Consider the following 25,888-nt stretch of genomic DNA (forward strand, 5'->3'; position numbering starts at 1 on the left):
AATGTATAGAAGAGTAGATTTTTTTTTTTTTTTTTTTTTCGATTACTTCACTTGAAAATAAATATTTATGCTAATGATCCTTCTTCCTTACAATGAAAACGTTTACTGATCCATGCTCAGTAATCTTTGAAAGAGATTCGTTGAAGGAGCAAAATGGGGACAGACAAGAAGAAGGAAGAAGAAGAAGAAGGAAGAAGGAAGAGGAGGTGGAAAGCAGAAGAGGAAGGGAGAACAATGGGCGCGGGTGGGGGGGGAGGGGGGGCGCACTTAGGGGAGCAAAGGTCTGCCATGTGGTAGCCAAGTAGGTAACCGAGGTCAAGATTTAATCTTGACTGTTTTTTTTTTTAATATAAGAACCGACTTTTCAAAAGTCGATTTTGGCTTTGACAAGACCAGAGTCTATTGGCTGTCAATGGGCACACAAGAGAGCATAAGGGTAACTGGGGGGAGGATATAAATCCAACCATTGATTTAAAAAAAATAGAAACAAGCTTTTTTTTCCTCTTTGACATAACATCACAACTGGGGCACGCCGTTTGGGGGGGGGGGGGGGTGCTTGGGGGAGGGAATCATTTGACCGTTTGAAATTTTTTTTTTTTGTTACAATATCATAACCGTCTTTCAAAAAGTAGATTCTAACTTGACTTGACTTGACATGACTAAACTCTTCCCCCACAAGGGGAGTCATGGTTTTTGAATTTTTTTTAATATGAAAGCCGACTTCTTAATAGTCGTTTGAGTTTATTTCTTAAATATTAGCCCACTTACCCTACAATTGTGTTTATTCCATTTTAAATTAAATATTTCCGAAAACACTTCCTCAAAAAGACTAACAAAACTCAACATGCAAAAATAAAAAATGCATCCCAAAAAAAAGCTCAAAATAAAAAAGGGCGCAAAAAATAAATATAAAATTGAAATGACAATGAATTTAACTTCTTGAACTTTAAGGATTACACTTACAAAACCTTTAAAAAAAAAAAAAAAAAGACTCAAAATTTTCCACTAACCTCTACTATTACCGCCTAGCAACCTCTTCTTGTAGTGCATTATAATACTTAATGGAACAATTTAGAACACATACCCAAGTCGGTCAATAAGATTTTTTTTTTTTTTTTAAATTATGTTTCAAGCACACAATCATGTAATTATTATAAAGTGAAGGTACTGCTCGGTTCAGTTCTAGTTAAAAGTTTTAGCTACCTTCGTTTTATTAACCGCCACTGAATTAACCAAAGAAACACCAAACAAATTTTTTTTCAGTCAGCTTTGAGTAATTTGATTAACCAACCAAGTAATTAAGGACTTAATTATAAGGAAAATTTGTATTATAAGTATTTAGCTTTACATCAAAAGATATCTGCTTCATCACCATCTTCAGTAGTAAAAATAACATTAAAGGCTGAGAATGCATTTGAACGGAAAGTACACTGTATCTTGGGTACTTAATTTCTGCCACTATGCCTTAGAATTCCCCAAAAGTTGGGTGGTGGATTAATATGCACATAATAATACTTTAATGGTCATTTTGGATGCAACATTCATAAACACAGGCACACACTCACGCGCACGCAAAAGAAACCCTCACTAGCATTCAAACTTAACGCCTCGGATCTCACAATTTCATCCTGGAAACTCCATTTGCGACACTCCCACAAAGCAAAAAATAAGAAGATGCGGAGGGCATGGAAATTTTACAGACCGATACGAGACCAACTGGAGCAGGAAACTGCCATCGATTGAGTGCGAGTATACTAGGGGTGCAGAGCCATGAATAAGTTCTGCTTTCGAGCATGCTCCGGAATAAGCCGATTGACAATGTCGGGTGGGATGCCTGATAGCTCTGCACAGAGGGAGAGGAACAAAAGAAAAAAGATGAATCATGATATGGCTACACTAACCATTTCAAGGGAGAAGAACGATGCATATTTAAACGCAAAGCAGTATATAATCCATTTTGTATATAATCATAATTCGGTTAAAATACAGACAAGATTTTAATATGATAATTCATACAATGATATGCATGTAGATACATTGCGTGCAGAGACATGCAAAGACCCTGATCTACTCCTAAATCAACACAAAAGCTGAGGCTGAAGGTTAAAAGATTGAATCGACTAAACAAAAATTTGGACCAAAATGCACACTGAATTATATAAGCACCAGGTCACGCAAGGACATGAATAGCAAATCCACATTTCAGCGCCCAGCACAATAAATTTTCTGCTCATAGTCATGGTCAAGCCAACGTGCACTTGATACATGATAGTGTGATTACAAGGGACAGAAATTGTTTAAATGCTCCTGAGTTAGGATTTGATCTACATATAATTTACTTGACGAAAGATTTTATCTGTTGCTATGAAAAAACCTGTTGTGTAATTGGGAAAAATGGAAGACCTAAACACAATTATAGGTCTGTCCCTCTCTATTTACAATTTATGTAAGTACAACAGGAATGACCATAATACCCTTACTAACTCACACTTATTACTAACAAAACTCTAACACATAATAATAATAATGCTAAAAGACTAAATAACCATTAACACTCCCCCTCAAGCTGGAGCATACATATCACATGATCCTAACTTGTTACAAATGAATTTCACACAAGCACCTCCTAAGGCTTTAGTGAACAAATTAGTAAGCTAAAACGCAAACTTCACATGAGTGGTTGTAATGAGCTTCTGTACAAGTTTCTCTTGAATAAAGTGGCAATCAACTTCAATGAACTTTGTCCGCTCATGGAAGATACGGGTGGAGGCAATATGAATAGCAACTCGATTATCACACATCAACTCCACAGGCTGAGAATGTGGAAAACCTAGTTCTTTCAACATGATTTTCAGCCAAACAAGGTCACATGTAGTGTACGCCATAACCCTATACTTTGACTCAACACTCGACCTACCAACCACATTTGTTTCTTACTTTTCCAAGACACTAAATTACCACCGTCAAAGATACAATACCTGGTCGTGAATCTTCGATCGGATGGTGATCCGGCCCAATCCGCATCTATATATCCCTAAATATGAGTGAGACCTTGATCTTGATATAAGAGACCTCTCCTTGGTGCACCTTTGAGATATCTCAAAATGCAAATTACTACATCCTAATGACTTGTTCTCTGGGAATCGAGAAACTGACTCACAACACTTGTTGCGACGTCGAGTGACAGTGAAATAATTCAACTTTCTAACAAGTCTCTGGTACCAACCTAGGTTAGGTAACAAATCACCCATATCTAGAGATTGTTTTAATCCATACAATGAATTCTTGAGCCGACATACTAAGCTTGACTCTCCCTAAGCAACAAACCTAGGGGGTGATTCATATAAACCTCATGAAGATCACCATGTAGGAAAGCATTCTTCACATCTAACTGATGTAGAGGCCAATGACAAGTGGTGGCTAAAGAAAATGAACAAACATAATGAGGCAAGTTTAGCAACCAGGGAGAATGTGTCTGAATAATCCAAACCATACGCCTAAGCATACCCCTTAGCAACAAGGCAGGCCTTCAAACAAGCCATAAAACAATCAAGATTGACTTTCACATTGTACACCCAGCGACAACCAACCACAAAGTTATCAAAAGGAAGGGGTACCAAATCCCAAGTGTTATTATCATGTAGTGCACACATCTCTTCAACCATTGTCATTCTCCACCCATGATAGGATAGAGCTTCATAAATATACCTTGGAAGAGCAACAGAAGACAGAGTACTAACGAAACAGTAATAAGAGGGTGACAAGAAATCATAACAAACAAAATTAGAGATCGGATGTTGGGTACAAGTGCATTTACCTTTTCAAACAGCTATTGGAGGATCAATATCATGAGAAATAAGATCATCCGACAAGTGAACAAGAGGCACGGCAATAGAAGTTGGAGGAGGCACTTCCCTCTTGAGTCGCCAAGTGTATAACTGCAAATTGGGATGATTCAAGTGATGATAAGGACTCAAACTAGATGAAGATGTAGGATGATTGGGCACGAATACTAGGTTCGGATCTGGAAGGCAAGGCAGAGGAAGGGTCTAGAACTCAAGGAATCAGAGTAGTATGGTGTAGACTCAAAAAAGGTAACATCAACATAGATAAAGAATCGATGTAAAGTAGGGCTATAACATTGATATCCTTTTTGAGCATGGGATTAGCCCAAAAAAATACATTTGACAACATGAGGATTGGAGATAATTGATGGACAAAGGACACAACCAAATATATGAGGAGGAAGGGAGAACAAAGGAGCCTTAGGAAAGATAACTAAATATGGAATTTTGCCACCAAGGACAGAGGATGAAATTTTATTGATGGAGCAAGCTGTGAGCACAACATCACTCTAAAAGACTTTGGGGACATTCATTTGATACAATAGGGTACGAGTGACTTCAAGAATACGTCTATTTTTCCGCTCTGCAACTCCATTTTGTTGTGGAGTGTGGGCAGACTAGGATTGATGAATCATACTAGAGTTAGTCATATAAGTCATATAAGTACTAAATTGGGTACTGAAGTACTACTTGGCATTATCACTACGAAGTATCCTGATTGGCATATCAAATTGAGTCTTTATTTGGGAACAAAAAGCACAAGAAATACCAAACAACTCGGAATGATCTTTCATTAAATATAACCAAGTCATCCTAGAGTAATCATCAACAAATGTAACAAAGTACCGAAATCCCAACTTTGATGTCACACAACTAGGACCCCAAATGTCAGAATGGGCAAGCATGAAAGGACTAACCACCTGTTTGTCAACCCGGGGAGCAAAGGGAACACGATGATGCTCGCCCAATTGACAACACTTACACTTAAGATTAGACACAGAACTCAATGTAGGAACTAGTTGTTTCAACTTGTCCAAGGACGGATGACCAAGACGAAAATGGATTTGAAGTGGTGTAGCTGCGACTGTGCAGGCAATGGGTGGAGAAGGCGACTCAAAGTAGTGGAGTCCATGAGTCTCGTGTCCTATGCCAATTTTCTTTCTTGTTTTCAGATCTTGAATAACCATAGAATCAAGAAGGAATGTGATAGAACAATTCAGTGACTTTGTAAGCTTACTAAATGACATAAGATTGAAAGGAAATTTAAGACTGTATAAAGTGGAAGAAAGAGAGATAGAAGGAGTAGGATATATTGTTTCCATCCCCTTAACAGCAATAGTGGACCCGCTAGCAAAGGTAACTGGGGGGGGGGGGGGGGGGGAGATTTTTAGGATATTGGAGATCATAAATGAAGTTGGTTGCACCTGTTATATGGTCAGTAGCAGCAGAATTGATAATCCAAGGACTAGTGGGAAGGATACTAGATGACATACTGACTGTAGGATTACCTGTATGGGCAAAAGAAGCAATGTGATAAGATTCTTCTTGAGACAATTACTGTAGAAACCTAGAATACTCCTCTGATAGTCATAGTACACGGTTCACTCAAAAAAGTGAGAAGGAATCATACTTTTGGGATTTTCAAACGCCATCCAACATTCACAAACTCAGACCAATGATCATAAGATTAATTGCTGGAACAATTGGAACAACCACGAACAAGGTGACCCACCATGAACAAGCCATAAATAAATCAATACAAGGCTGCCATAGCACCAAGAAACTCACATGCAGCCCCAAGAAAGCAACACTCAGCACTGGAATAATTGCCTCAAATGCCGCCCCAAGAAAGTAAAACTGCCACAGCCTCGCACAAAAAAAAAGGCTTTTGAGCACTTCCACTGCCCCAAGAAGGTTGCCAATGACCATTACTAACACCAAACAACAACTAACAAATTACCATGAGTGCATTGCCACAACAAAGATTGGATCTTGGAGCAAAAACACATGCCCAACAGCTTGATATTTTGGTATATGGAAGGAATTAGAATAGTGAATAAAAAATAATAAAACAAGAAAAAAGAAAAAAAAAAACACAGCAAATCCCACTATTTCATACCCATTAAGCTCAATAACAATTGATAAACAGCTTCACAAAGCATCAAACAACCATTCCCTGGGTGCCGCACTGCCACAGACGAGGTGAACAACTCACCGACGGATATAACACTGCCACAGTCTCACAACTGAACATACGAATGCTGCCATGGCACCAAAAAACTCACAAAGAAGCCATCACGAGCCTTGAACAAACATTAATGGAATGCTGCTACTGCATAGTGGAAAATGGTTGAATTTTTTAGCAAAAAACTGACCTAGCAGCTCCATAATAGAGGGGAAAAAAAAAGGAAGAAAAATGTGGCCAGAAAATCATTCACGTGCCGGGACGTGGGGTCAGCCCTGTGGGTATTTGGTCGGCACGTAGGGGCTCCTCCGGCGATGTGGTTTTGTGGGGTGAGTCGTCGTGGTGGTCTGTTTATGGGTGTATGGTTGGTTTTGTGAAATAATATGGGATGGAGGTGAATCTAGGAAGGACAGCCGTGGGAATGGTATTTTCTGGCGATAGTTGAGGAGAGTAGGGTTTAGTTTGGATCACGCTCTAATACCATGTTGAGTAATTGGGTAAAATGGAAGACCTAAACTCAATGATAGGTCTCTCCCTCTATTTACAACATATGTAAGTACAATAGGAATGACAATAATACCTTGCTAACTCACACTTATTACTAACAAAACTCTTAACACATAATAATAATGCTAAAAGACTAAATAACCATTAACAAAACCCATTTGTGCATATAAATGGGTTTTTTCATCCAAGGCCATGCATATTAATGGAGTAATAATTTAGGCAAGAATCAAGAACACCAGTGAGGCGGAGGAGATGAAGAAATTATCATTCAAGCACTGCTCCTATAAAATGAGATAAATATTCACCAATCCTACTCTGCTTTGTACCCAAACAAAAAATTTTGATTTGTACTCTTGTTGATGCATTAAAGTAATTAGTTCAAGCAAGGACATAGCCAGCATGTAAAAAAATTTCGGGCTTAATCACCATGTTAATAATTCAACAGTTTTCCCATATATTGGGAGGCCATCTTGGCAGACAAACACATTCCAAGGACAGCTGCATTAAATATTTATTATTTCAAAGAGCATTCCTGACTGCAGTGGCCAGAACAAGGTAGGTAATGGTAAGCTTGCAGTCTCATTTCTAAGCATCAGGGGCATTGCCATGGATTCAAACTAACTTCGCTAATTAGGCCCCATAAACAAGCTCCTATGGCAGTGAAGGAGCAACTAAGACTTCTTCAAAATGACCTTTTTTAGTGGGTTGCAAGTTACATATGCCCCAGAAGATCTGAAAGTCCCAGTTTGTCATTCTAGAAGGATAAATTGTTCAAAAGGAAGATGTGAACTCCCAACACATGCTCTCTGTAGAGCCATAGCCCAATGCTGTGCCAACAAATACCAGGTTGTCAACTTTTAGTGCTCGAGAAAATCATTATGGCTAGAGAAAGCTAAAGAAAATTTCATGAGTACTAAAAATATGGCAGTATGCCAAAGCACAAAACCAGAAAGACATTCATGTAGATTTTTTTGCAGCTTAGTATTGGGTGGACCATCTGGAAGGTGAGAAATATTTGAATATATGATGATAACTATAAGCTAAGTTCTTGTTTAGGGGCTTAAAAGCTAGCTTTCCTTTCTTTTGTCTTTGTTTGGATTTAACTTGAGCATGCATCTTGTTTATGCTTTTACTTTTCTAATAATTTGTTCTAGCTCAAAGGCAGCAATTGTATACCTAGAAATAGGACAGCTAAAATACATGCAATTCACTTGGTATAATTTTCAAAAAATATTTTAATATATTGTAGATACTGCCAACATAAAGGAATGATTGCATAAATTGATTCTCTGTTGGTAGGCCTCTCAGGTGCATCATAAACGTCCTATAAGCATAACAAGAGTGTGGTCAGAAAACAGGAGGATAGGATGAATTTGGTGGTTACTAAATGTAAATTCACTTTCAAGCCATACTATAAGCCATCCCTGGTGCCAAAGATTTCCTTGGACTTTCTGGAGATCTTGGGGCTAGGGCTCCAAGGTTGCTTTTTCTGTGTGGACTGCTGCATGGAAGCTTGACCTTTCCAGGAATAATTTAAGAAAGTGTACGCCACTTTATGTTAATTGCTCCTTTTTATTTCTAAGGAAGTTCTGGAAGATGCGTATCATGTGTTACTCCATTGCTGGGCGGCACGGAACTTTGATGCTTTCTGCATTCCATGCTGAGACTCTGGGAGTTCAGTGGGTCATGACAAGGTCAGTGACAGCTTCACCAGAGGGCTGGATTTTCAGGGACATTAGAGAAGGGTTGAGAATTTTTAGTGCCTAGCATCACGGATCCAAGTTGGGTGACACCTAGCAACTTGTGTGGAGCATTTGTAGAGTGAACCAGAAGCACTCTTGATGGTAGTTATCTATTGTACAGCTTGCATTCTGATTTATTTTTTGCTTCTTTGGACCTTTGGAGTACTCACGATTTTAATTTCGATTTCAACTAAAATTTCGACTTCAATGTCAATTTTGATTTTAACTTTGAAAAAAATGAAATTTGCATTAACACATGAAATTTAGAACTAAATTTCATGAAACTTTAGAGACCACTGATGTAATAATGGAATATTTAGAACTAAAATATTATAAATAAAATACATCAAAGATAGGTATGTGATGTATAAGGTGCAATAGCTATAATATAAACATATTACACATATTCAATTAATATAAATTAAATTCATAAATCAAGTACAATATTATTTAATATCGAAGTTAAATTTTTCATATAATTTCAAAAATCTGAAAGCTGTTCATATCCTTCTAGTAACAATCTTTGGCTTAATTTTAAAAAATAAATAAATAAATTAATAGGGATATTTCAATTTAGGTTTTGAATTTCGAATTTGAACAAGAAAATTTTTATTCTATAGCTAACATTTTGACAAATTTTATTGAAATTTCAGGTGATTCATGGAAATTTCAAACAGAAATTTTCTAAAACTACTGCCATTTTGATTTTGAGGGTGGTGGAAAATGGAAATTTTGATGGAAATCTCGACAATTTTGCAGAAATTTAAGACCATGGGAATACCAAGTCTATCCTCTCTGGTTTAGCTACAGGCTTTGCAGATTTTTATCCCCCACACCACCCCCAGGGTGGGCATTCTTAGTTTTTATTCAATTACCCTGTCTTTTCAGTTCGTAGTTCAAATATATGCAAGTTTGGATTTTGTAGTTCAAGCAAATTACTAGACTTCCACCTGCAACATCATGAATGCATTGAAGATTTGTGCACACTGGAAACATCTTTTGGGGAGGAAAAAAAAAAGAAATAGAGGAAAAGCTCAACATAGAAAATGGACACTGGCAAATTACTAACGTTGCTGAAGTGTTTTGAACAATAAAAAATGAAACGAGCTGGCTTTTTGCTTTTATGAATTTCAAATTCTTGACTTCAAAAACCCAAGAAAGCTTAAGGATAGGTTTTTAGAAGTTCAAAATCTAAGGGGCTGTTTGGTATTAGTGTCAAAAATTATGAAAATGAAAACCAGATGTGAAAAACAAAAACCAAATCAACAACTTGTTTGGTTAATATTTATAAAACTAAAACAAAATTAGAAACTTAGTCCTTGAATAAAATAATAATTAAAATAATAAATGCACAAAATATACAAACTAAAAATATTATAGTAAAAATAAAAAAATATTATAATTATTTTTGCTTAATTATTATAATTCAAAGTTTTGTTTACAAGAACAATCTTATTGTGCATTGACAATTGAATAGTAAAAATATTTTGTAAATGACATTTATTATTTTTAAAAAAAATTTAACATTTATGGACATTTTTATTTTAATTCTATTTTAAATTCATATGATCATTTTATTTTAATTATAAGAATTATGTACAAAATAAATTATTTAATCCAAAAAAATTAATTCTAAATACAAAAATATTTTGATAATAGGTTGTCAAAACAATTGAAAATTATAAAATTTGGTTTTTAGTTTTTCAGCAAACAATTGAAAATCAAAAACAGAAATAAAAAATTGGCAATGTAAACAACTATGTTTTTATAATTTATTTCTTCACAGTACAAAAAAATAAAAAATAAAAAATAAAAAACAAAAAACAAAAAACAACAATGATGGCAAATGAACCCTAAGTTACCAAATGCCTTGAATCTAACTTTTGCTTTTGAAATGGAGAAACCCGTTAAATGGAGAGACCAAACACGGGTTTAAACCGCTTAGTGAAAAGCATTGATCATCACATACTACCTAGATCACTTGGCAAAGAATTTACACTATTTATGATATTCGTCTTACAAAACTCGTAACATTTTTTCTCACTCAACATTGTTAACATTCACTATTTTGTCTAAAATCAACTATCACATTGATATGGGCTACAATTAAAAAAAAATCAACAAAAGGGAAAAAATACACTAATATTATAGTTTTTATTTTTATTTTTAATCTTTGTTCCGTGAATTTTTTTTTTTTCCTTCAAGGCAAAAGAAATACAATGAGAAAGAGAACAGAGAAAATTACAATCTAGGAGAGGACAAGAAACCCTCGAAGCGGAAAAAACAAAAATAGAAAAAGAAAAGAAAGAAAACCAAAAAGAAAATAAAAACAAAGCAAAATAAAATTAACCAACCCTAATTACGAAAACCCCACTTTAAACCATTCCCTTCACAATTAATTGAGCTCAATTTTTTTAAAGGGGGGGGGGGGGGTGTTTGCTTGACATGTATTCTCCAAGGATTTATAATGGATATCAAATTACTTGTGTTACTACTTATATGATTGTTCCCTTAATTGAATAAAACAAGTAGTCCTTTTCATCATTGTGTTTCGTTGTCTTGAACTGTGATGTACCTTATTAATCTATAACTATCTTTTGTATGAATGTCTCTTGCCTATGTGATCGGTTGTTGTTTGTATTGGTACTTTCATGGTTATTAAGACTTATCTGATTTTAGTGTCTGAAGGCTTGAACGTATAATCATCAGCTAACTCAGTTGAGGGAGAGCTCTCAACGAGTGCTCCACGACCCTTAACTGAGTATTATTTGAGGATCCATGATAGTCGGTATTAGAGCACAATGTGCAGGCACCATGAGTGGTAACATGAAAACCTCAAAATCTGGAAAGACAATGCATTGAAGCACCTAAGGCAAGAGTGACAAAACTTGAAACCTTGAAGACGAAGTTCATTGAACCCCAAAGGTTTGTGACGGAATTGTTAAAAGAGAAAAGTGTACCAATAGAGATCGAGCTCGCTGGAGAAAACACTAGAGGAAACCTCTATAGTGTATCTGAGCTTGAGGAAAGAATTGTGGAACTAGAGAAATTCATTCCACACATAAAACCCCTAGAGAAAAGGCCAATAGAGCTTGAGGCCTTCCAAAGGAATATTGAGTAGTTGGAAGCCTTTGAGAATAGGTTGAAACACATTGAGGGCATATTGTCATCCCTTACATCCCAAGTGGGAGAGCCAATAGAGCTTGAGGCCTCCCTATGGGAGTTAACTAACAATTTTTATTTGCTTTCAAAAATGTCAAAGAGTTCATTAGTGTCTTGAAAGAAGAATTGAAAGAAATGGGGAAGTTCCAAAACATAATGGACCAGTTTCAGAACAACTTGCAAAATATGAGTGCCAAGGTGAATGCGGTGGCACAAATGTTCCGAAGACCGATAATCGATGCTATTGAAGGGTCTCGAATTAAGGTGACAAAACCTAAATGTTATAGGGATGCTTGACATGCAAAGGAATTGGACAATTTCATCTTTGACCTAGAACACAACTTTAAGTGCTCACGGATCAAACTAGAAGAGGACCGAGTTAACATTGCAACAGTATACCTTTCCAACAACGCTAAGTTGTGGTGGGGAACCAAATGTAAAGACATGCAATACAATCGGTGTGCCATCAATACTTGGGAGGGACTAATCAAGCTTTGAAGGCACAGTCTTATTCGGAGAATGTGGAGCACATGGCATGTTACAAGGAGTATGACTTACAAAAAACAGGCTTGATAAGGCGTTATGTACGGGAGTTCCAGGCCCTAATATTGGGCATCAAAGATATGGTTGAATTTGATGGATTATTCCATTTCCTCCAAGGACTCAAGACATGACCAAAGAATGAGCTGCGAAGACAAGGGGTTTGTGTACTCCCCTCGATCCTCATAGTAGCCCAACGGTTAGACAATTTTTTAGATAGTTATCTGAAGAGGAAATAGGCAACGTCCGCCAATAATGAATAGAATCCCAACAAGGTGTAGAGGACCTATTAGCTCTTGGAGAGATAGAAGACCCTCAACAGCTAGAGATTCAAAAGGCGGATACACAAGACATGGGGAGTATCGACCATCAATTTCTTGCTTTCTCTGCATAGGACCTCATCAGGTTGTAGAGTGTCCTGAACGAAAGGCCTTGAATGCCTTGAAACCTTTCACAATGGAGCAGAAGCCCCGCGAATAGATTCGGGAGAAAAGAAAGATATGGTGGGAGCCTTAAGCTTTCTAGAAGTGTTGGAACGTCGGGAAATTACCAACAAATCTTAGGAAAAGAGCCGAATGTATGTGGATTTACTATTGAATGGAAAGAATACCAAGGTCATGATTGATACAGGCACCACACATAATTTTATTGCCGATAGAGAAGCCCAACGGTTAAAATTGCAAGTTAACAAGGATGTGGGAAAATTGAAGGCAGTGAACTTAGAAGCTTTAGCCACGGTGGGTGTTGCCCCTAGAATAGCTTGTCAAATGGATCCCTGATTAGGACCAATGGACTTCACAGTGGCACCCCTTGACGACTTTGATGTGGTTATAGGGATGGATTCCTTAAGATTACTTCCTCGGTGCCGATTCCTGCTACCGATTTCTTGGTGATTATCAGAGATACCCCTTATGTTGTGCTAGTAGCCCACAACACCATAAAAGAAAAGAATTGCTTTCAACCCTCCAGTTCAAGAAAGGAGTAAAGAGGAGCGAACCTTCTTTTGTAGTGTTACCTGTACATTCAAGGGACAAAAAAACAGACGCATGTCCTACTAAGATCAAGGAAGTTCTAGAATAATTTAAAGAAGTGATCCCAGAACAGCTTCCCAAGGTTTTACCACCCCAATAACAGATAGATCACGAAATATAACTTCTCCCCAAAGTAAAACCTCTAGCTCGCGCCCCATATTGAATGGCACTGCCCAAATTAGCTAAACTCATAAAACAATTGAATAAGCTATTAGAAGCAAGATTCATCCGACCATCAAAAGCATGTTTTGGGGCCCCGATGTTATTTTAGAAGAAAAAGTATGGGAGTCTTCAATTATGTGTGGATTATCAGGCCCTCAACAAGGGGACTATCTGCAATAAATATCCCATTTCTTTAATTGCAAATATTTTTTACCAGCTAAGTATAGCCAAATACTTCACTAAGCTGGACTTGAGGTCTAGATACCATCAAGTGCACATTACAGAGGGCGATGAACCAAAGACCGCTTGTATTACTCAATATGGAGCATTTGAATTCCTTGCTATGCCTTTTGAACTAAAAAATGCACCTGCTACTTTTTGTACTTTAATGAATCAGGTTTTCTTAGACTACCTCAATAAATTTGTAGTTTTCTACCTCAATGACATTATGGTGTTTAGCTCCTCTTTAGCTGAACACAAAGAACATCTCCAACGAGTCTTTCAAAAACTTAAGGAAAATCAGTTGTACCTCAAAGGGGAGAAAGGGAAGAAATGTGCTTTTGCTCAAAGGCATATCAAGTTTTTGGGGCATATCATTAAAGATGGGCAAATACAAATGGATCCGACTAAGGTACAAACCATTTATGGGTGGAAACCACCTACATTCGTCAGTGAGCTATGATCCTTCTTGGGACTTGCCAACAACTAAGTCAGTGAGCTATGATCCTTCTTGGGACTTGCTAACAACTAAAGGAAGTTCATAGAGGGATACTCTAGAAGAATTGTACCATTGACAGACTTGTTGAAAAAGGGGGTCAAATGGGGGTGGTCAAAAGATTGTCAAATTGAAATTTAATGAACTAAAGAAGAAAATTGCATGAGATCTAGTGCTAATCCTTTCCGACGTTACGAAGCCATTCGAAGTACAGGTAGATGCATTTGACTTTGCACTAAGGGGAGTTCTTTTGCAAGAAGGGCATCCAGTTGCTTTTGAAATTCGAAAACTAACAGGTGTAGAATGGAACTATATAGCCCAAGAGAAAGAATTTCTAGCCGTATTACACTATCTTCGCTTTTGCAAGCACTATCTGTTAGGGTCCAAATTTATGGTAAAGACACACAATGTGGCGGTCACACACTTCTTGTCACAACCAGGACTAACTTTGAAACAAGCTCGTTGTCACGAGAAACTACTTGAATTTGATTTCAACTTTGAATACAAGGTAGATAAGACAAATCAGGCGGCTGATGCTCTAAGTAGGAAAATAAAATTGGCAGCATTGAAGTTCATAAGTCATCCATCGACTAGTAGGGCTACTTTATCTATGAAGGAACTTATTAGGAAACATTTGAGATCACATCAGTAGGCCCACACATTCATAAAACTAGTAGAAGAAAGGAAGACGCAGCAATTCTGGATGGAAGATGGTCTGTTAATTATAAAAGGCAACTGCATGTGCCCAAAGCAGGGAACTTAAGGAATGCATTATTAAAAGAATGTCATGACAATTTGTGGGAAGGGCACCCAGGATGGCGATGAGCCCAGGCACTAATCACACAAGGGTACTATTGGTTGCATATGGAAGTTGATGTAGTAAGGTGTACAAAAATATGTTTTATTTGGCAGCAAGGCCATGTTAAGCTTTTAAATATGAACAAGAGCACAAGGGCAGCATAGGGCACAAGGTCACACTAATGCAAAGTTTGGAAGGTTTGGAGAGGGTGGCATGGTATGTTATTTTGCATGTGCACAATTTTATTCTTTTCAAGCTTGCCTTTCCATGTTCATTCACATTCAAGCTCCTCTCACCATCCTGGATCAACTAAAATTCATTCAAAAAATTGAAGTTACTGTGGCAAATCAAGTTTCCTATTATTTATTATATGGGTATCGATGCTTAATCTTGTGTGTAGGAAACCATGGGAGTCTTTCTATTTATTCTATAGGTTTCTGTTGTAATATGTGGCTCATATGATTGAATGGAAGGCATGTACAAAGAGAAAACATGAAGAAAACAGGAATGTTGACTTGTAGGAGGAAACTATCGACAGTTTCCCTGTAACCGTAGACGTTTTGGCCCAGATTCAGTGAAACAGTTGACGGTTCTGAGTCTACTACTTCGACTGTTTGCTCTCGGTATCTAATCGTCGACGGTATCTCTGCAAACTATCGACGGTGTTTGCTCTCAATATTAAACCGTCTATGGTGTCTCTTCAAATCGTTGATGGTTTGGCTTGGGAACTCGGCATTTGCTTTCAAATTTTGAATTGGGACGTCGGAGAGGTTGGCTTTTGGAGGGAAACCCTCCAAGAACTTTATTCATACATTGTATATGTTGTAACTACAATGTTGTTCGTGTCTTTGACCACAAGATAGTAAAATCACATTGTTGATGGCTCCCGTGGATGTAGGCATTGCCGAACCACCTAATTCTTTGTGTCTTTGTTATTGCATTTTATTATAATTTGCATGATTGTTGTTCTATATTTTCACCGTTGAGTGTAGCGTTGTAAGATCAATCTATTCCGCTATGCATTTATTTTCCACAACAAATTAGTATCAGAGCATAGTTGTAATGGCTTCTGGAACTTCTTCTGCAAAGTTCGATGTCGTTAAATTCGATGGAATGGGAAACTTCGGTTTATGGCAGAGAAGGGTGAAGGATCTATTACTGCAGCAAGGTATGGTGAAGGCTTTATACGGAGTTCAATCGAAAGGCATGGATGAAACAAATTGGAAGGAATTGGAAGCGAAGGCTATGGCAACTATTAGATTATGTTTGGCTGATGACGTGTTGTATCACGTCATGGAAGAGGATTTTCCTAAAGTTGTTTAGCAGAAACTTGAAAGCTGGTATATGTCTAAGTCTCTTACGAATAAGTTATTTCTTAAGCAAAAGTTATATTGGCTTAAGATGGTTGAAGGTTTGGATTTGAACCAACACATCAATGCATTCAATCAAATTATAAGTGATTTAATGCAGGTTAATGTGAAATTTGAGGAAGATGACAAGGCGTTGATGCTATTGAATTCCCTACTTGTGTCTCACACATATGAAAACTTGGTTATGACTCTAACATGGGATAAAGAAACCCTGAATTTGGAAGAGGTAACAAACACATTGTTGGGCTTTCATTAAAGAAAGAAGGTCAGCGATGAAATTTCACATGGTGAACGGCTTGTGGTGAAGGGTAACCCTGAACATGGGAGAGGAAAATTCAGGAATGGACGAATCATAATAAGTCTCGATCGCAATCCAAGAAGAAGAAGGGTATTCAGTGTTTTAAGTGCTAAAAAAGGGGCACATAAAACTGGAGTGTCCAGAATGGAAGAAGGGGAATGCTGAAAAACAAGAGGATACTTCAAAATTAGCAAATGTAGTAGAGGAAGGAAACTCGAAAAGCAGTGATGGTGATATGCTTTCAGTTTCATCGGGGTCAGATCGCCTCACGAATTCTTGGATCCTAGATTTGACGTGCTCTTATCACATGAAACCAAATAAAGAATGGTTCAGCATTTACAGATCGGTTAAATCTGGTTTCGTTTTGATGGGTAATGATGTTTCATGCAAAATAATTAAAATAGGAAACGTAAGAATTAAGATGTTTGATGGTGTTGTGAGAATACAATGTGATGCAAGGCACATACCGGATCTATGGAATAGTTTAATTTCATTGAACACTTTGGATTGTAACAGATTTAGTTACAAATCTAAAAGTGGGGTTATGAAGGTGTGTAAAGGCATTCTAACGGTGATGAAAGGGCAAAAGTTAGCGGGAAATATCTATACACTACTGGGCACCACAGTTGTAGGTGGAGCTGCAGTCGTAGATTTTGAGTTAGATGACACCGTTTTGTGGCATATACAGTTAAGGCATATGGGTGAGCATGGGATAAAGGACCTTCAAAAGAAGAATCTTTTGAGGGGTATTAAAACATGCAAGCTGAACTTCTACAAGTTTTGTGTTCTTGGGAAGTAGAACAAAGTGCAGTTCAAAACAGTCACTCACAAGACGGAAGGTATTCTTGACTACATTCATTCAGATGTTTGGGGGCCAGTGAGAGTAGCATCTTGGGGTGGACATATGTATTTTGTGAGTTTCATTGATGATTACTCACGAAAGGTCTAAGTGTACTTTATGGGGCACAAGTCAAAGACGTTTGCCAAGTTTAAATTGTGGAAAGATGAGGTGAAAAACTAGACCGGGAGGAGAATTAAATTCCTTAGGTTAGACAATGGGATTGAGTACATTGATTCGGGGTTCATGGATTCTTTGAGTAGCATGGCATAAGGAGATTCACAGTTCGCCGAACACCACAACAAAATGCTGTGGCAGAAAAGATGAACCGAACTTTGACAGACAGAACTCGATGTCTCAGTTTGAATGTAGGGCTAGCGAAGAACTTCTGGGCTGAGGCAGTTAGTATGGCTATTTCTTGGTAAACTGATAGCCAAGGGCATTACTAGAGGAGAAAGTTGTAGAGGAGGTATGGACAGGTAATGCGATAGACTACTACAGTTTGAGAGTTTTTAGTTGTCCAGCATATGTGCATATATCTAGTGAGGAGAGATCGAAGCTTGACACAAAATCTAGATGCTGCATTTTTCTGGGGTATCAGAATGGTGTGAAAGGGTTCAAGCTGTGGGATCCAATGGAAAACAAGGTGGTGATCAGTAGAGACGTGGTTTTCGATAAAAAATCCATGGTGAAGTGTACTCAAGAGGAAGATGAAGAGAAACAGAAGTCTGAAAACTAGAGCAGAGATGAGCATGTTGTGCGGGTGGAGTTAGAGACTCAGGGCAATGATGACAGTTCTCAGATTGTAGGGAATCTTAGCTCGAGAAACCAATAGGTTGGCAGTGTTCCTATACGCAGATCCGGATGCACTATCAAGCCACCACCCAGGTATTGATTTGATGATCTAACATCTTATGCTCTCATTACCAATTGCAAGGATCCAACTACTTTTCAAGAGGTAGTGCACGGCCAGGAGAATAGGTGGATGGGCGCTATGGTGGAGAAAATGGAGTCATTGCATAAGAACTAGACGTGAGATTTGGTGGAACTTCTAGATAGGAAGAGGGCGATAGGTTGCAAGTGAGTATATAGGAAGAAGAAAGCCATTTCAGAAAAGAAATGAGAGAAGTTCAAGGCACGATTAGTAGCAAGGGGATACTCACAGAAAAAAGGAGTCGATTATGATGAAATCTTCTCACCTATGGTCAGACACACTTCCATCAGGGTAGTGTTGGGATGCACATTATGATATGCATTTGGAACAAACGGACGCGAAGACAGCATTTCTCCATGGTGATTTGGAGGAACAGATCTATATGGTACAACCAGAAGGGTTCAATCAACCTAAACAAGAGCATTTGGTTTGTAAACTGAAGAAGTCATTTTATGGGCTGAAACAGTCTCCGAGGCAATAGTACAAACGTTTTGATTCCTCTATGATCCAAATAGGCTACAAGAGGTGTGAGTATGATTGTTGCGTGTATGTAAAGAATCTTGAGGATGGTTCTCTCATTTTCTTGTTGCTTGATGTTGATGACATGCTAATTACTGGGAAGGATATGACTGAAGTAAATCAGTTAAAGACTCTGTTGAATAAAGAGTTTGACATGAAAAATCTTGGTGCAGCCAAGAAGATACTTAAGATGGAGATTTGTCGAGACAGAATTGTAGGGAAGTTGTGGTTATCTCAAGGTGGTTATGTGGAGAAGGTGTTGGAGATGTTTAGTATGACAAATGCAAAACTGGTGAGTACACCTTTAGCAAATCACTTTAAATTTTCTACCGTTCAATGCCCAAGGATGGATGATGATATCCGAGACATGTCAAAGGTCTCCTATGCTAGTGTAATGAGGTGTTTAATGTATGCTATGATATGTACAAGGCCAGACCTAGCACAAGCTGTCAGCGTGATAAGTAAGTTCCTTTCAAATCTAGGTAGATAGCATTGGGATGTTGTCAAAAGGATTTTCAAATACTTACGGGGTACTTCTCACTATGGCATTATGTTCGGCAAGCAACAGAATGATCCGTCAGTTGTAGGATATGTAGATGCAGATTATGCGGGGGATCTGAATGACAAGAGGTCTACAATAGGGTATGTGTTTACCCTTGCGGGAGGACCTATTTGTTGGAAGTCCATGGTACAATCTCTAGTGTCATTATCAACAACTGAGTCAAAGTATATGGCAGTCGCTGAAGCTGCCAAGGAAGCATTGTGGCTTACTAGTTTAGTCAAGAAGCTGAGCATACAACAAGGTGGAGTTGGAGCTGCGTTGTGACAGTAAGAGTGCCATCTATTTGGCAAAGAGTCATGTGTATAATGCGAAAATTAAACATATAGATGTAAGGTTAAACAGGATCCAGGAATTGATTTCTTCAGGTGAACTTGTACTTGAGAAAGTTCACACTTCTGAGAACGCAACGGATATCTTGACAAAGCCAATTACCACAAATAAGTTCAAGCATTGCTTGGACTTGCTGAATGCCTCCAATTGCTCGATGGGAGATGGTCCCAACCTAATGTCCCAAGGTCAAGGTGGAGCAGAGGGTTTATGTTTTCAGTTTCTCCTAAGGGCATATATTTGCCAAGGTAAAGATTGTTGTAATATGTGGCTCATATGATTGAGTGAAAGACATGTACAAAGAGAAAACATGAAGAAAATAGAAATGTTGACTTTCAGGAGGAAACCATCGACGTTTTCCCTGTAACCGCCGATAGTTTGGCCCAAATTCAGTGAAACAGTTAACAGTTCTAAGTCTATTACATCAACTATTTGCTCTTGGTATCTAACTGTCGACGGTATCTCTGCAAACTGTCGACAGTATTTGCTCTCGGTATCTAACCGTCAACAGTATTTCTTCAAATCGTCGACGGTTTGGCTCGGGAACTAGGCATTTGTTTTCAAATTTTGAATTGGAACGTTGGAGAGGTTGGCTTTTGGAGGGAAACCCTCCGGGAACTTTATTCATATGTTGTATATGTTGTAACTACAATGTTGTTCGTGTCTTTGAACACAATATAGTAAAATCACATTGCCGATTGCTCCCGTGGATGTAGGCATTGTGAAACCATGTAATTCTTTGTGTCTTTGTTATTGCTTTTCATTATAATTTGCGTGATTGTTGTTCTGTATTTTCACCGTTGAGTGTTGCATTGTAAGATCAACCTATACCACTGTGCATTCATTTTTCTCAATAGTTTCCATATTTAGTCTAGTATATGCAGGAAACCAAAGGTATTTAAGGAGTCTTATGTATGTGAATCTATACTACTTGATGGCTCTTGTGAAGGAATTGCTCCTAAATATTTTAATAAAAAATATTCATCCTTATGAATTAATTTTGTGAATCTGACTTTTGGTATCAAAGCTTATTAATCAAGATGGCATCAATTCTTTCTACAGTTCTAAGATTCAATGGGAAAAAATATATTTTTGAGCAATGGAAAATTCATATGCAAGTTATCTTTGAATTCCTGGATATCTGGGATGTTGTAGATCAAGGTTATAAAGGGTTGCATTATGAAGCAAATCTAACTTCAAAACAAAAAATGGTGTTGATTCCATTCAAACAAAAAAAATATAACGGCACAACACTATATTTTTCAAACAATTGATCCATCAATTTTTGAGAAGATAGTTCACACAAAAACTGCAAAGGAAGCATGGAATGCATTGTTGAAGTCATATCAAGGTTTTGAAAGAACTAAAAATATGCGATGGCAAACTCTATGATAACAATATGAACTTTCACAGAAGGAGAAATCACAATCAATTTCTAATCATTTTCACGGACATTAGTTGTTATCAATCAAATGAGAGCTAATGGCAAGGAGGTAAAGGATGTTCAAATTATGGAGAAAATCCTTCAGACTCTTGCAATCCAAAATGAGTATCTTATGGTTGCAATTGAGGAATCTAAACATTTGATTGCAATGAAACCGAAAGAATTATTGACATCATTACAGCCCATGAACAATGGTTAAATGAAAAACTACAAGTTAAGAGTAGAGGAAACCCTCTAGAGTAAGTTAAATATAAAAGATGAGAATAATAAATCTATGGAGCAACCAGAATCCCAAAGAAATTAACCATTTGAGAATGCGAAGAGGAAAAACGGCATAGGTTTTGAAGAGAACACAGTAGTAATAATTCACAAAAGCAAGACACTCTCAAGTTCAGTGCCATAGTTGTAATAAATATGGTCACTACAAATCAAAGTGCTGGTACAATGAAAATAATTGCAGGAAATATCACGCAAACGTTGCAGAAAAATAATGAAGAAAATTTGGAAACTTTATTATTGACATGCTACAAAGCCGAGGAAGAGTGTCAGAACCAGTGGATTCTTGACAGGGACTATAGCAATCACATGTGTGGTAAGAAAGATATGTTTTTTGAGTTAAATGAATCATTCAGATCAAAGTAAAATTCAAAAATAATGCAATAGTACCAATTTTGTGTAAGGGACATATATCCATAAGCTTGAAGGATGGGTGGATCACGGAAATTTATAAAAAAACAACAACAATAAGTCTTCAGTCCCACTAGGTGGGGTTGGCTACCTAAATCATTCCCCGTCAATTCCCCCGATCAAGATCGTTTTCCTCTATTAGCTTAAGGGTTGTTAAATCCTTCCTCATTACCTCATTCAAAATTATTTTAGGCCTACCTCTATCCTTTTTTATGCCAGAAACAATAACTCGCTCACTCCTCCCACATGCTCTCTACTAGACCTATGTTTCAAATGCTCAAACCATCTCAGTCATCCCTCCTTTATCTTGTTTTCAACTGTTTCTATACCTAAATTATTACATATATGCTCATTTCTTAATTTATCTTCCACTCATCCACCTTAACATTCGCATCTCAACAACTTTTAATTTTTGTACATGTTTTCTAGTTGCCCAACATTCTGAACCATAAAGCATAGTTGACCTTACATCCATCTTATAAAACTTTCCTTTTAACTTTAAGGGTATTCTATGATCACACAACACACCTGATGCACTCCTCCATTCTACTCAACCTATTTTAATTCTATGTACTACATCTTCTTCAATTCCCCTTCAGCTTGCATAATAGATCCAAGATATCTAAATCTATTAGTACTCTTAATCTTTTGATTATCAAGTTTAATCTTCTCTCTATTGCTACTCCTTACGTTACTGAAATTACATTTCATATATTCTGTCTTATTCCTACTAATCCTAAATCCTTTAGATTCTAATGTGGCTCTCCAAACTTCTAACTTAGCTTCCACTCCGCTCCTACTATCATCAATTAATACGATATCATCTGCAAACAACATACACCAAGGGATCTCATTTTGGATATTCCTAGTTAGTTCATCAATTACCTAAGTAAAAAGATAAGGACTCAAAGTAGAACATTGATGTACATCTATTGTGATTGCAAAATCTCTAGGTTCTCCTCCTACACTCCTAACACTAATCTCTACTTTATCATACATATCCTTAATGACCTCCATATATCTACTGCAAACTTCCTTCTTTTCTAAAACTCACCAAAGAACTTTCCTATGTTCCATCATAAGCTTTCTCTAGGTCAATAAAAACCAAGTGCAAGTACCTCTTCTTTTCCCTAAACTTTTCCATTAAACTTCTTCAAAAATAAATAGCCCCCGTTGTTGATCTCTCAGGCATAAAACCAAATTGATTTTCCTCCATTCTTCTAACATTTTCTTGGTTCTTATAAGAGTGTTGAAAATATTAGTTAACCAAATAGTTCCTAGTTCCTTTATCCCCTAAACATTTCCAAACTTCAATTGGTATTTTATCTGGTCCTATAGATTTCACACTTTTCATCTTTTTTAATGACATCTTAACTTCAAGAACTCCAATTTTGTAGATAAATCTCCTAGTTTTAGTTTTCTCCTCATTTGTTACTTCCAAATTCAATCTTTCATTTTTGTTTTCACTGAACAACTTTATCAAAGTATCTCCGCCACCTCTCTTTTATATCTTCTTCTTTAATTATTACATTATTATTCTCGTCCTTTATACATTTTACATCATCTAAATCTTTGCATTTTCTTTTTCTAACTCGAGCAAGTTTGTCTTTTCTTTCTCCTTCTTTTGTATCTAGTTTAGTATATAAAGTATCATAAGCTCTTTGTTTAGCTTCACTAATAGTCTTTTTTGCATTTTTTTCTGGCTTCTTTATATTTTTCAAGATTTCCTATATTTCTACAATTTTTTCATATTTTATACCCCTTTCTTTTGATCTTAACAACTTTTTGGACTTCTTGATCCCACCATCAACTTTCTTTACTACCTGAGTATCTTCCTTTGGACTCACCTAAAACCTCTTTGCTATCCTTGCGATAGAATTTACCATTTTATTCCAAATAGTATTTGCATCAACCTTATCCCCTACTGTCCAATCCCACTCTTTGATAATTTTATCTATGAATTTTTCTATATTATCTCCCTTCAAGTTCCACCATCTAGTTTTCTTGCATTGATTTATGCTACTCCTTCTCTTCCAATTTTTAATATGTATATCTAATACTAAGACTTTATGCTGAGTTGCCAAACTTTCACCTGGAATAACTTTACAATCCTTATAAGTTAGATGACCCCCATTCTTAGTTAAGAAGAAATCTATTTGACTTTTATTATACCCACTCTTGAAGGTTATTAAGTGTTCTTCTCTTTTTATAAAGCAAGCATTCAATATAACCAAATCATAAGACATGGAAAAATCTAAGATTGTATCACCGGCCTCATTTTTATTTTCATATCCCTGGCTTCCATGTATCCTCTCATATCCTATATTATCCTTTTGAAAGTGACAATTCAAATCAACTCCTATGAATGTCTTTTCAGAAATTGGTATCCCTTGAAAAATACTATTCATATCTTCCCAAAATTGTCTTCTTAAAATTTTTTGCTAAGCCTATTTGGCAAGCATTCACACTAATAATGTTCACTATCTTTAGGCCTCAAGCTATCCTAATTGTAATGATCCTATCCCCTATTCTTTTAACATCTACCACATTATCTTTCAGGTCTTTGTCTACAATAATACCCACCCCGTTTTTATGTTTCTCTTTACCAGTGTACTAAAGTTTAAATCCTAATTTTTCAATTTCTCAAACTTACTCTCCTACCCATTCCATTTCTTGAAGGCAGATTAAGTTAATTTTTCTTCTAAACATTATTTCCATACTTTTCCTAGTAAAAGTCCTTATATTCCAAGTTGCTAATCTAATCTTAGTTTCTTGTGCTAACTTATTAAACCTCTCCCTTTTATAATAACCCAATCTATTCCCTTTACCTAGGTGCATTTGGTAAGAATTCATGATAATAAGATATGACAAAGTTTTATGTTGGTTATCAGCTACCTAACACAACCTTGCTCCTTTATCCAGGCTAGGGACCCACCGTGTGTGCAAAGAAATAGTTTTACACAAGTGAAGTACACGTTTCTTTATTTTTTATTTTTTATTTTTTCACATAGACAATTTTCTAAATCACACCCTACAACTAATAGAAACCACACACAATACAATGCATTAAAAAAATTTTAAAGCATAATGTATTTTATGTTCCTAGATTTCATCATAATTTGTTGAGTATAGGACAATTGTCAGAACAAGGCTATGACATGTGCATCTACAATTGGATTTGTACTATCAGTGATGGCCATAGGAGACTAATAGCAAATGTAAATATAACTCAAAGCCGATTGTTTCTGCTAAACATTAATTTTGGAAACTTACCTTAGTTCATCTATTTATGATGACAATTGGTTGTGGCATATGTGCTTAGGACACTTGAATTTTGGTAGACTTAAATTACTTGCTCAAAAAAAAAAAAGGTTTACCATTTATTGATTGTCCAAGAAAAATTTGTGATCATGTGTTTTAGGAAAGAAACATAGATATTCTTTTCCTAAGTATAATTCTTGGAGAGCAAAGAAGTCGTTAAGAGTTGATTCATGCATATTTGTGTTCACTGGAGGTTCCTTCCAATGGTGGTTGTAGGTATTTTGTTGCTTTTATTGATGATTATAGTCGAAAGGTATATGTTAAATTTTTTTTGAAAAAAAAAAAATCTAAAAAATTTGATGCATTTAAGTGATTTAAATTTTATGTGGAGAAACAAAGTGGGAAATCAATAAAAACTTTGAGAATTGATAGAGGCATGAAGTATACTTGTGATGATTTTTTGATGAAAAATGGTATTAAACACAAATTGACAGCTATCCACTGCACAGAAAAATGGAGTGGGAGAGGAATAATAGGACAATAATGGATATGGTTAGTTTTATGATGAACACAAAATTAAAAGCAATTATGGGAAGACACTGCAAGAAGCCTGGACCAGCCGGAAGTTGAATGTTGGACATCTTAGGGTCTTAGATGTATTGCTTATGCTCATGGTCTTAAATTTCTACAAAATTGTCAAAAATTCTGTAGGAATTTCCTATTTTCATCACCCTTGAAATCAAAATGGAAGTTGATTTCCATCTTATATAATTTCCATCAAAATTTCAATGAATCATCTAAAATTTATCAAAATCTCAAAATTTTAATTATAGAATGAAATTTTCTCAAAATTCAAATGTGAGATTTAGATGTAGTGATATTCCTATTATTTTATCTTATTTTCTCATTGAAACAAAAGATTATTACAAGGGCTTTTGAAATTATATTAAAATATTAAAC

The 25,888-nt window shown here is 36.5% G+C and overlaps 1 protein-coding gene across 1 annotated transcript in view; it reads right to left on the reverse strand.

Moving 5' to 3' along the window:
* Positions 1-1,413: 1,413 nt before the first annotated feature.
* Positions 1,414-25,888, reverse strand: part of LOC131164000 (shaggy-related protein kinase kappa) — a 66,681-nt gene continuing 42,206 nt past the window's right edge. The window contains exon 13 of the mRNA XM_058120878.1: positions 1,414-1,843. Coding sequence (XP_057976861.1) covers positions 1,755-1,843 — 89 coding nt within the window. The 3' untranslated portion in view covers positions 1,414-1,754. The remainder of the gene's footprint in view (positions 1,844-25,888) is intronic.

Source organism: Malania oleifera, chromosome 9 (genome assembly GCF_029873635.1).
Source record: "Malania oleifera isolate guangnan ecotype guangnan chromosome 9, ASM2987363v1, whole genome shotgun sequence".
NCBI lineage: Eukaryota > Viridiplantae > Streptophyta > Magnoliopsida > Santalales > Ximeniaceae > Malania > Malania oleifera.